This window comes from Chiloscyllium plagiosum, chromosome 17 (assembly GCF_004010195.1).
Source record: "Chiloscyllium plagiosum isolate BGI_BamShark_2017 chromosome 17, ASM401019v2, whole genome shotgun sequence".
Lineage (NCBI taxonomy): Eukaryota > Metazoa > Chordata > Chondrichthyes > Orectolobiformes > Hemiscylliidae > Chiloscyllium > Chiloscyllium plagiosum.
Window position 1 is genome coordinate 18,709,422 of NC_057726.1, and position 13,617 is coordinate 18,723,038.

A 13,617-nucleotide genomic window follows, 5' to 3' on the forward strand; every position below is an offset into this window, starting at 1 on the left:
CTTTCTTACAATAAGGCAAAGAATGATTGATCCAATATCAAAGCATTAAATTTTTATGAGCCAACTTAACACCTAATGGTGACAAAAATGCTTCAAGCAGAAAAATCATGAAGGCACAATACTGTACATGGTCAAAAGCATACAGATTCACTATTCAATATAGAGACAATTATACCTAAACATTTCTTTAAAGTCAGGGAACTAATTTTTCTTCACTACTTTGAGACAATATGGCAAAAATTGTACTCACATATACTAGTTGCATGCACAAAATAGACGTGTGCTCTATAGTGTCTATAAATATACTGACCAAAGGTTAACATGATAGGTTACATATTACATACTATGCTGCTGAGTTTATATGTCAAGTGCCATTGCAACAGGGTATCCCCATGAAAGCTTTTGCTTTCTAAAGAACTATAGTATTGCTGTGCAGCAGATATTCACTTGATTTTTTTAAAATTGCATAGAAAATCAAAAAAACTGAGAAGTATACAAAGGAATCAACTATTTCAGATTAGTTAGCAGGTCTATCTATCTCCTGAAACACTGAAGGTGGAGAGACAGGTGAGGATGAACACAATGACATATCCTCTTATCTCTCTCTCACACTGCAGCAAGGATTAAGTTAAGATTGGGAAATGCTTTCTACAGTGAAATCTGCTCATTGAAGATTGTCAAAGAAATGCAAGCCAAATTCAGGACCCACTACAACCGAAAGAGGACCATAATTGGTAACAAGCATAGTTTTGTGTGGGCATCCTTTGGATAAGCAGTCCATCTGACATTTAGAGTCTCAAGATATGTGATTAGCAAAGCACTTGAACACCATCTCTGCAAATCACACATCTTGCAGCCTTGAAAACATGTCACCAAGTGTTGCTAAGTCAAAGTATTAGAATGTCACAACTAATAGGATTGTAGGTGTACGTACGCCACAAGGACTAAAGCGGTTCAGGATGGCAACCCACCATCACCTTCTCAAGGGCAATAATGGATAGACACAAATATTGGTCTTTCTAGTGATCTCATGAACATTTTTTAAAATTGATCTAGAAGATCAGCAAATGCTGCCAAAAGGGAGGAAAGCATCAGGCATGTATGGAAGGGTAGCTCATTCAAAATTCAAATAGCCAGCACCTGTTAAAGTACCTCAGGAATTCACCAGCTTTATTTTACACCAAGTTAAGTCCCTCCATTCTGAAGCATATTCAAGGTATCCTTTTCAAATATTTGAAAATCCTTTATAATCCACAACTGGCCTTTCACGGTCAAATTCACAAGATAGAAAAATAATGTGGGAGCCAAGTAGTGTTAACATTAAAGATATAAAGAACCATGTGCAGGAGGTTAATAGTAAATTAATAGAAATATTGGCAATGTACGTGCACACCATAATTTCATTTCTGAATGCTAGCTTAATTAAAAATGGGCAGATCTGGTTAAGTTCTTGTAGCTGATGAAGGTCAGTAAATGACATGAACTGCACCAACTTCTATTCATTTTCCAGATGTACAGAGTGCGCGGCACAAATGGAAATGACATCAAGAAAACTACTTCTGATGAATTCTCGTCATGAGTAGCCTCCTACCTTTTCAACAAAACATTTGAGAACGGATTTTGTAATGTTAACAATGAGGCTTTTGTGGTAACCCAGCATTATTGAACAAGCAAAAGTATAATTCCCAAGAATTTCCATACGCTCAAAGTAATAAGTAGAAAAACATAGTCAGTTTGTCCATGAGTTTCTGATTTGCACATTCAGACCTAGAAAATTAGCCAAGTAAGTTATTCTGACAGAATCTCCATAAGTGCTCACTGACTAATTAACATATGTAGACTCCTGCTTTGCAAAACTTCCAATTATTATAACTATTTAAAAGGTGTATCATTCCTGACAATCTCTGCTAGTCAGCATTGCAAAACGCAGCTCCTAACATTTTAACTTGGGTCAAACAGCTATTGTATTTACACACACTGACAAAAAGTACAGACAATACCCGAGACACGGCATGTTTGCTTTCTTTCAACCCACCTGGTTCCTATAGCAGTTCTGCATTTGCATTAGCTGTGCCAACTGGGCTCCTTTACTGCCCACCACTGCAGCACATTGGCATGTCTTATCAGAGAGTGCCAACACCAGCTTGGAGCATGTTGGTACTACAGGTTCCTGTAATCTTCTAAATGGTATAAAGTCTGGAGCCTGCCGACCACTCTCATTTCTAAACAAAGGGAAAGGAAATCCATTATTTTCTTAACATTAAAAGAAAATATTTTGGTAACTATATTGATTAGCATTTCACAAAAAAAATCTACCTGTAATGAAATTCCATTATGCCCCAGCCACGAACTGTTAAATTCAGACGGTAATATGCCATGCACTCATGGATTCTACTTTCCCAAGTTAGTCCCCCATACATCACAGGGGAGGCATCCTTATCAATTGATATTTGCAGGTGAAATAACTGGCCTTCTATAGTGGGAATAATTGCAAACATTATAAACCTGATGATACCCGAAACACACATATATATTCTAATAAAAAGCATCAATCAAAATTTGTAACCGTTGAAGAGGGAGAAAGGTTGCAACAGCTTCTCATCTTTATCTTTCATCAGAACAAACTCAAGAATGACAAACATCAAATCAATAACAACTTATAGAGTCAGAGACATACAGCATGGAAACAGACCCTTCAATCCAATTTATCCAGGCTAACCAGATATCCTAAATTAATCTAATCCCATTTGCCAACATTTGGCCCATATCCCTCTAAATCCTTTCTATTCATATACCCATCCAGATGCCTTTTAAATGTTGTAATTGTACTAGCCTCCACCACTTCCTCTGGCAGCTCATTCCATTCATGCACCACCTTCTGTGTGCAAATGTTGCCCCTTAGGTCTTTTTTAAATCTTTCCCCTCTCACCCTAAACTAATGACCTCTAGTTTTGGACTCCCCTACCCCACGAAAAAAAGACCTTAGCTATTAACCCTATTTATGCCATTTAAAATTTTTTAAATCTCTATAAGGTCACCCTCAACCTCTGACACTCTCGGGAAAATATCCCCAGCCTGTTTAACCTCTCCCAATAACTCAAACCCTTCAACCGTGGCAGCATCCTTGTAAACTTTTTTTGAATTCTTGCAAGTTTCACAATATTCTTCCTATAGCAGGGAGACCAGAATTGAATACAGTATTCTCACAAAAGAATAAGACATTGGTTGTTGGGCAAGTCAACTCTGATTGACCAAGGCAGTGCAAAGGAGAGACCATTGGGGAACCTTGGGAAATTAAAAAATATGAAGGACTTGAACATATTCATTTACCGAGAATAGGTTCCTGCAAATGAATTATGTCACTTGCAGAAATTATAAAAAGAACCAGATGATTAACATGAATGATTATTTCAAATGGATTGTGAGCACTGTTATTAGCACACCTGGGACTGATCCATAAATCTTTCCCAATCAAGCAAGAGACACTGTGCTTTGGGTTTGCAAGTGGTTGATGATGATCTGACTATTGTTAGATACAAAGCCCAATTGAATTTACTAGTTGATATGTTCCATTAACTCACCTGCTGTAAAGCTGACTCTGTACAGGTCAGCAATGATCCCATCATCAGCAATGTCAGCTAAAGAGGCATCAGACCAGTCAATCCCAACCTTCTTCCCATTTGGAAACATCACATAACCTATATTCATACTGAAAGAACACAATGAAATAGTTAGAAAATTGAACAAGTTTAAGTTCCTGCTAATGCTTTTTGATATTAAAGGAACTATACAAATTGAACTATTTTTATTATGCTGATCTTTATGTTGTTGAAGGAACAGACAAAGGAATTTCATAACTGGAACCATATAATCCCTATCATGCAAATACAGGCTGTTGAGTGCATCAAGTGTGCATCCCACCCAAACCTGACATTTACCCAGTTAGCCTGCACAACACAGGGCAATTTAGCATGGCCAATCCACCCATCCTGAACATCTTTGGATTGTGGGAGGAAACCCACACAAACACAGGAAGAATGTACAAACTCCACACAGTCACTAGAGACTGGAATCGAATTTGGGTCCCTTGCACTGTGAGGCAGCAATGCTAACCACTGAGCCACTGTGCCGCTCCAGATGAAGAAGGGTTCAGCTGGGATTTAAATGTTGATTACTACTTTAGTTAAAAATCTCACAACACCAGGTTATAGGCCAAAAGCTCTATTTGGAAGCACTAGCTTTCAGAGCATTGCTCCTTCATCAGGTGGTTTGGTGTATGAGATAGTAGGACAAAGAATTTATAGCAAAAGTTTACAGTGTAATGTAACTGAAATTATATATTGAAAAAATATCTGGATTGTTTGTTAAGTCTCTCATCTTTTAGAATGGGCAGGTTGGTTTCAGTTCTTTGATATGTAAATTCCAGAACTTTCTTAAAGTTACATTCTCAAGTGAACTTTAACAATAGGTGCCATGTTGACCCAGATAATGCATTGAAGAAGTGAGGTGCCTTGTGTGAGGCTGTCTGTGCCCCAATGTTTAGATTGATTCTAATCTAAAAAAGGGATTTAGAGAATCTTACATGGATTCATGCAGTTTTTGAGCAAAATAAAATGTAATTCTGTAAGTTCAAATTCACCCCACAAACTTATATGTGTGCGTGTGCGCGCATGTGTGTGTGTGTGTGTGCAGGGGGTTTGAATGCCGGTGAGTGTGTGCATGTATGTAAGTGTGAGTGTAAAGGGGTATAAGTCTGTGAGAGGGTGCGTGTGTGTGTGAATGTAAGAGGATATGTGTGAGGGTATGAGAGAGGGTCTGCGTGAGTGTATGGGTCTGTAGGAGAGTGTATATTTAGAACATAGGACATTACAGCACAGTACAGGCCCTTCGGTCCTCGATGTTGCGCCGCCCTGTCATACTAATCTGAAGCCCATTCCACCTACACTATTCCATGTACTTCCATATGCCTGTCCAATGACAACTTAAATGCACTTAAACTTGGCGATTCTACTACCGTTGCAGGCAAAGCATTCCATACCCTTACTACGCTCTGAGTAAAGAAACTACCTCTGACATCTGTCTTATACCTATCTCCTCTCACTGTAAAGTTGTGTCCCTTCGTGTGTGCCATCCCCATATTTGGAAAAAGTCTCTCCCTGTCCCCCTATCTAACCCTCTGATTAACCAGTATGTCTCTATGAAGTCACCTCTCAATTTTCTTCTCTCTAACGAGAACAGCCTCAAGGCCCTCAGCCTTTTCTCGTAAGACATTCCTACCATACCAGGCAACATCCTAGTAAATCTTCTCTGCACCTTTTCCAAAGCTTCCACATCCTTCTTATAATGCGGTGACCAGAACTGTACACAATACTCCAAGTGTGGCCGTATCAGAGCTTTGTACAGCTGTAGCATAACCTCCTGATTCCGGAACTCAACCCTCTCAATCTGGTTGGCAACTTTCAGAGATCTGTCTACTTGGACACCGAGATCTCTCTGCTCGCCTGCACTCCCAAGAATCTTACCATTAGCCCAGTACTTTGCATTCCGATTACTCCGGCCAAAGTGTATCACCTCACACTTGTCCACATTAAACTCCATTACATGTGGGAACGCTTCCCATCATGTACGTGGTAGGTGCTCTTGTGACTCGGCTAATGTTGTCTATCTCATATGCTGTAGGCAAGGATACCCTGAGGCACGGTACATTGGTGAGACCGAGCAGAGGTTATGGCAACGGATGAATGGACACCGCACGACAATCAACAGACAGGAGTGTTCCCTCCCAGTTGGAGAACACTTCAGCAGTCTGGGACATTCGATCTCGAACCTTCAGGTGACCATCCTCCAAGCAGGACTACGGGACAGGCAACAACGCAAAGTGACTTAGCAGAGGCTGATAGCCAAGTTCAGTACCTATTGAGAATGCCCTCAACCGTGACCTTGGATTCATGTCACAGTACAAGTGACCCCACTACACTACACACATGCACGCACGTACACACATACACAAACTCCTAAAGACCCTTATACTCATGCAGACCTTTTTGCATATACAAGTTCTCTCTCATACGACCAGATATACATTTCCACACTCACACATGCACCCTCTCACAGACTTATACCCCTTTACACTCACATTCACCTACATACACATACAAACACTCTCTCACAGGCACTCATAACCCGCATGCACACACCCCACATGCACACATATATAAGTTTGTGGGGTGAATTGTACTTGCAGAATTACATTTTATTTTGCTCAAAAACTGCATGAATCCATGTAAGATTCTGTAAATTTTTTTTTTAGATTTGAATCAGTCTGAACATTGGGGCAAAGACAACCTCACACAGGGCACGTCAGACCTTCAATGTATTATCTGGGCCAACATAGCAACTATTGTTAAAGTTCACTTGAGAATGTAGTTTTAAGAAAGTTCTAGAATTTACATATGAAAGAACTGAAACCAACACGCCCATTCTAAAAGATGACAGACTTAACAAACAATCCAGATCTTTTTCTATGTGTAATTTCAGTTACATCACACTGTAAACTTTTGCTAGAAATTTTGTATCCTACTATCTTATAATCCACAACTCCCTGATGAAGGAGCAGCGCTCTGAAAGCTAGTACTTCCAAATAAATGGACTATAACCTGGTGTTGCGATTTTTAACTTTGTACACCTCAGTCCAACATCTGCACCTCCAAATCTTAATTACTACTGTTATCAAATGCGGGTTGCCAATTGATGTGGCATTGAAAGACATGAAGGATCTGAAATTACACATACTAAAGATAGTTCCAGCCTTCAAAATTATGGAATAATGTATTGTGAAAGTCCACTGTCTGCTACTCTGTTCTCTGTGCTATGTTAACACTCTCCAGAAAGACTGGAGTGTCCTCTCCAAGGTGCAAGACTAGACAAAATGTCAGACATACTTCTTGACCTCCCCATTTAATGCCAAAAAATGCAAAGGTCAGTCCTCACAGGAACAGACTATTTGGCCCACTATGTGAATAGGTGGATTAACTACATTAGCAATCAGCATTGGATCAAATGCATAAATTCTCTCACCTTCAGATAAAATTTTGAATTAATCACAAACCTTATCAGAACATACCAACACACATTACTTACTTTGTGGTGGTTGCAGAAATGGAGAGAATTATTAAATTTACCGATAATCCATTCTAAAAGAAATAAGAGAAAGTATCTATAAGCCTATTTTCCAAGCAGCATTAAACAATCCCAATTATATAAACAATTTAGGCTGGATTCAACTCACTCCAATGAATGTGTAGGCAATTGTTTTCATTTTTTCACAGGAAGGGGGTGTGGGCGGAACAAGTGCAGAACACTGTTGCCTGTCTTTCAGTTACAGGCTTACAAGACTATGTCAAAGGCCAGGGACATTCAACTACATTACTGTGGGTGTGGAGTCACATCTAGGCCAGACCAGGTATTTCTGTAAAGGTGACCAGATGGGTTTTTAGGGCAAGGATAGATAGATAGAATAGTAAAGGAATTTGGGGTCATGGCAAGCGGGCAGATGAGTGGAGCTGAGTCCATGAGAAAATCAGCTATGATCTTATTGAATGGTGGAACAGGCTCGATGGGCCAGATGCCCTACTCCTGTTCCTATTTCTTCTGTCCTGGTGTTCTTACAATAAGTTTCGTGGTCACCATTATTGAGTCTAGCTTTCACTCCAAATTTGTTTTATTAATGAGATTTAAATCCCACAAAGTGCCAAGGTGTGAGGTCAACTCACATCCTGGAGAATTCACTTGGCTCTCTGATTACTCTTCCAATCAAATTACACTAAGGAACAATCTGTGCATTGCAAAATGCTTCCAAGAAATATATTGTAGGGTGTAATTTGCATAGATTAAATCATTTTCTTTGGCAAAAATAAAACCAAGTGAGAGAAACATTTGTTGTAAATGCAAACAGATTGTTTAACTAGGACAAAAAGAGAAATTGCTGAAAAACTTCAACCCTGTCTGAAGAAGGGTCACTAGACCCGAAACATAAACTCTACCTTCTCTCCACAGATGCTGCCACACCTGCTGAGTTTCTCCAGCAATTTCTGTTTTTATTTCATGTTTCGAGCTTCCGTAGTTCTTTGTTTTGCTTTATCCAATTGTTTGCTTGGCTACAAGCTGAAAATTAACAAGCCTCCAACCAAGACTTAAAAGTAGGATACCATGTGGTAAATCTTCCAACTGAAGCTTTGAAGCTGCACTGTTAACACCATTACTGATCTATTTCATTCAGCAAGGCACAGACGGAACTATGGTCCTAATCAGAAAAATGGAATAAAAAACTTTTTTTTAATTTGGTAGCACTGCTGCCTCATAGCGCCAGGGACCAATGACTGTCTGTGTGGAGTCTGCACATTCTCCCTGTGATTGCGTTGGCTACGTCCAGGTGCTCTGGTTTCTTCCCACAGTCCAAAAATGTGCAGGCTAGGTGGATTGGACATGCTAATTTGCCCTGTAGTGTCCAGAGATGTGCAGGCTAGGTGAGTTCATGGTAAATGCAGGGATGGGGTGGTGGGGTTTGAATGGGATGCTCTTTGGAACATTGGTCAGACTCGATTAGGCCAAATTGCCTCCATGTGCACTGTAGAGATTCTATGATTCTATTCTTTCACTGGATATAGGTGTGGTTGGCTAAGCCAGCATTTATTGCCCATCCCACAGGCCCTTGAAAAGCTCATGATGGGCTGCCTTCTTGATCTACTGACATCCATGGTATGGAGAGTCAACCACAGTGCTGTTAGGGAGGGAGCTCCAGATTTTTGACTGAGCAACAGTGAACGCATATCAATAGCTTGAGTGGGAACCTTCAGTTTTCATGTAGCTGCTGCTCTTGAGGAGCAGCAGATCATAGGTTTGGAAAGTGCTGGCAAAAGATCCATGATAAGTTGTGACAGTGCATCTTGTAGATGATACGCAATTGTTGACACAGTGCCATTATGCAGGGAATGCAGAGTGAATCTGATAAATGGGATACCAACGAAGTGGACTGTTGTGGCCTGGGTGGTGTTGAGCTTCTTGAGTGTTGGAGCTGCAGCCATCCGGGCAAGTGGAGATTATTCCATTACATTCCTGGCTTGTACATTATAGATGGTGGTGAAGGTCTGGAGAGTCAGGAGGAAAGTTACTTGCTGCAGCATTTCCAGCCTCTGACCAACTCTTGCATATTTAGAAATATCAAATCAAGCTAAGCAAACTGTAAATAATAAATTGTACAAAATATAAAACTAAGACACTGCTTCTGTAGCTCTTCATTTTGAAAGTACAGTGATATACTTTCCCACTTAGGTCTTTCACATGGAGAATTTCATTTCTTCCTTCTGATCTAATCTTAGTACAGTAACTACAAGCATTAAAGGTAACAACACTCTTGCGATCTTTCGTAAAGAATTGCATATATTTAATATTAGCTGAGAGTATTAAATATCAAATAATTGTAAAGAAATTTGAGATAGCGTTTGGACTCACTTAAACATTCCTATCACACTGTTAATGCATATGGAACGCACCTTTATGCTACAATTAATTATCTACAGTACCTACAGCATTATAGAAGCTTGAGGACTTACAAAATATGCTATTGAAATAAATTATGAAACTCTAAATGTACCTGAATAGTTATTTGAAATACAAGTATGGACTGGTTGCATTATGATCCGTTGGAAAGTTAACATAATTACCTCAAAGTGTGCCAAGAGCAAAACATAGCGATGCATATGAGCCCAATTTCTGATACCTATGGATAAATGTTAACATTATCAGGATCATCATTCATTTGAAAATCTTGTAATTTGTGTAACGTTATATTAAATAACTACCACCCTAAACATTCCATGAACCTTCTTCTTGGGGCATCTTTGCCCTTTCTTAAAAAATCTGGGGTTTTGCCTCTCTAGGAAGTTACATGGTGAGGTGGGGAATATCTGTATAATGTACAACACCACAATCAAACAGATAAAAAGACCAGTGTGTTTTTTACTGTCCGCAAGTTTTTGTACATTGGAGTGCAATTATAGAAAGTCAAATAATTCTAAGGTTATAAACATTTGTTATTGCTCAAGTAAAACTTTTTTCTTCGCTTAATTATGTTAGAAAGAACATTTCCTGCAGTCATATGGCAGCATACACCTTGAGTATTGTTGAAAAATTATGCATTTTGTTGGAGCTTTTCATCTTGTACTCTTCAGGATAATTCACAAGAAATATTAATGTAAAAGGAAAACACCATTTATACTGCAGGAGAGGGGAGTTCATAGACAAATGGACTATGCTTGGTAGAGGCATTGCCATGGAGAATGTACCTGTTAATTGTAAACAATGTATCTTTTTTGGAAATTTTCTTTATTTCTGAGTTTGGATTGAATTAGGAAAGTAACTATTTTACAACCCATGGTTGATACCAAATTTCTACATTTTTCAAAAGCAAGTCACTGAAACTCATTGCAGGTTGTATTTACACTGATGTTTTATTCAACTTGTTTGTAGATTGGTTGGCACTAGTGACTGTGTACAGGTTGCTGATTGGTCTGTGGAATTGCAACTATGTTGTGGATATCAAAGGTCATCAGCCTGACAACATCTCACTGATTGATTCCTAACTTGTAGGTGTGAACAATGCAGAGACAGTAAAAACATCTGACATGTGAAGAAAGCTAATTATTTTCTCCATCTAAATGCTGCACAGGGTGGGCTTTAATGCGTAACTATGAGACCTTTCAGTTATTGATCAATTGTCTGTGCCTCATGCAAGACCTACAGAAAGAAAGAGAAGAACAGAAAATCTTAGCAAGCAAAATGATCATTGCAGCAAACCCTAAGGACTGGGATAATTGAACTGATATTCCAATTTTCCCCCTCTACCATAACACCAATTCCTTTGTGACTGCCTGTATATTTGTGTAAACAGGTTTTAGAAGGGGCCTATAGTTTTAACAGGTAGAGCTCCTGTTCGTAGTTCATAGTTAGATTAGATTCCCTATTGTATGAAAACAGGCCCTTCGGCCCAACAAGTCCACACAGACCCTCCAAAGAGTAACCTAGCCAGACGCATTCCCCAACTCTGACTAATACACCTAACATTATGGGCAACTTGGCATGGCTAATTCACCTAACCTGGACATCTTTGGATTGTGGGAGGAAACTGGAGCACCAAGAGGAAACCCATGCAGACACGGGGAGAATGTGCAAACTCCACACAGACAGTCACCCAAGGCTGGAATCAAACCCAGGTCCCTGGTACTGTGAGGCAGCAGTGCTAACCACTGAGCTACCATGCTGCCCCAAACAGTTATTTAACTGTGGTTAGAATCTATTTGTAAAACGTAGGTGTTATGAGATACAGATGTCTGGATCATGTTTTCTATTAAACTGGGTCTATCTAACAGGTGAATTGGGGACTTTACATACACTGATAAAACTTTTAACTTTTGTGATGCTTCTAGGTACTGCAGAATTTGATTTCCAATGGCTACATCAGTGAGGTGCAATATAGTGATGATTGATAGTTAACTGCCAAGTTAAATATGGCATATTGACTCTGTTTGGCTCCGAGCAATGAACCAGAGAATTTTGTTTTGTTCTACTGAAACAGGCTCAGTGTGTGTACATGTTCTTTCTGTCTGCAAAGAACAACTTGTGAAATTGCAAAAGAAAACATAAACATGGTATATGTTATGCAATATTAATAATAGAAGAGGATTTTTGCAGCAGAGAATGGTGGATGCTGGGCGAAAGTGAAGTCGGAGCGCAAAGCCGGCCGGGAAGGTAAGTGATAGTTATTTAAGAACTTACCTCGACGCCAACGGTCTTTTTGCAGCAGAGAACGGCAGGTGCTGGGCGGAAGTGAAGTCGAAGCACAAAGCCGGTTGGGAAGGTAAGTGATTGTTATTTGAGTGGGTATGTTCTAGACCCCAGGTCCTACAAAGTAGGGCCTCCTCTAACCTAAATTAAAAGTCCACAGACTTGCCCCAAAAAGAGGGTCCAAGGAAGTTCCTGTTGAGAGAAGAGAGAGTCTTTAGCTCAGGAGTCTTTGACAAAGAGGTTGAGTGAAGTGATTCCGCCAAAGTTGAAGAGGGTGAAGACATGACTGCCAAGCTGGTTCAGTGCGCTACGTGCTTGATGTGGGAGGTCAACGACTCTGGTGGGTCTGGCTCATATAAGTGTGGAAAGTGTGTGCACGTTCAGCTACTGACAGAGCATATTGCAGCACTGATGAGGACCTTAGGCTCATCCGAGAGAACGAGATCTTTCTGGACAAGACCTTCAGCGAGGTTATTACACCGACCATACCAGAAGAGAGCCGACGATGAGGAAGGCAGAGAGGAGACAGGTGCAAGAGACCCCGGGGGAAGTACCTGTCAGGAACAAGTTGAATCTTTTGGAAACAGTAGAGACAGATGACACTGCCAGTCCGCGAGGCGGTCAGGTCTGTCAATCAAAAGCTGGCGTGGAGGCAGAGTCGAGGAGTCAGGCATCGCACAGGGCCGTGGTAATAGGGGACTCCATAGTGAGAGAAACTGACCGGGGTTTTTGTGGCAGCAGGCGGGATGTAAGGATGGTGTGTGTTGCCTTCCTGATGCCAGGTTAAAGACATCACAGACAGAGTGCAGCAAATCCTCAAGGACGAAGATGAAGAGCCAGAGGTTGTGGTACATGCCGGCACAAATGATGACAGGAAGAAGAGGAGGAATATATTATAGCTGGACTTCAGAGAACTAGGAAGAAGGCTGAAAAGCAGGACGTCCAGGGTGGTTATCTCCGGTTTGCTTCCAGTTTCTCGGGCTGGTGAGGCCAGAAACAGGGAGATAATGGACTTGAACGTGTGGCTGGGGAACTGGTGCAGGAAGCAAGGATTTAAATTCTTGGATCACTGGGGTATGTTTTGTAGGAAGCATAAATTATACAAGAGAGACGGTTTGCACCTTAATAGGTTGGGGACCAGCATTCTGGCAGGTAGGTTTGCTACTGCAACACAGCTACGTTTAAACTAAGTAGCGGGGGGGAGGGGACAAACTGGATGTTTAAGAAGGAAATTGAAGGGAAAGTTAGAACAAGGGAAGTCAAGAAGGACAACTGTATCAATGAGGCAGAAAACTCAAAAAGAGATCATGCTGTAAGGTTGAGTGAAATAGGAGTTGATAGGAAGGGTGAGGGCAGTAACAAATTAAAAATACTATATACGAATGCACAAAGCAGGAGAAATAAGATGGATGAGTTTGAGGCTCTTTTGGAAATTGGCAGATACGATATTGTGGGGATAACTGAGATGTGGCTTCAAGTGGACAGGGCCTGGGAAATGAATATTCAAGGCTACACGAGCTATCGTAAGGACAGACTGACAGGCAGAGGAGGTGGGGTGGCCATGTTGGTAAGGGATGATATTCAGTCCCTTGCACGAGGGGACCTAGAATCAGGGGATGTAGAGTCAGTATGGATAGACCTGAGAAATTCTAAGGGTAAATAGACCCTCTTGGGAGTTACTACAGGCCCCCAAACAGTAGTCTGGATGTAGTGTGTAAGTTGAATAAGGAGCTGAAATTGGCCTGTCGCAAAGATGTTACTACAGTTGTTATGGGG

At 40.6% G+C, this 13,617-nt stretch overlaps 1 protein-coding gene across 4 annotated transcripts in view; it reads right to left on the reverse strand.

Moving 5' to 3' along the window:
* LOC122558251 (uncharacterized phosphotransferase YvkC-like) overlaps positions 1-13,617 on the reverse strand; it is a 172,792-nt gene that overhangs the window by 75,908 nt on the left and 83,267 nt on the right. For all 4 annotated transcript variants that reach the window (XM_043706625.1, XM_043706626.1, XM_043706627.1 and 1 more), the window contains 5 exons: positions 9,723-9,778; positions 7,141-7,193; positions 3,582-3,709; positions 2,317-2,473; positions 2,036-2,222 (listed from right to left, as the gene is read on the reverse strand). In XM_043706625.1, coding sequence (XP_043562560.1) covers positions 2,036-2,222; positions 2,317-2,473; positions 3,582-3,709; positions 7,141-7,193; positions 9,723-9,778 — 581 coding nt within the window. The remainder of the gene's footprint in view (positions 1-2,035; positions 2,223-2,316; positions 2,474-3,581; positions 3,710-7,140; positions 7,194-9,722; positions 9,779-13,617) is intronic.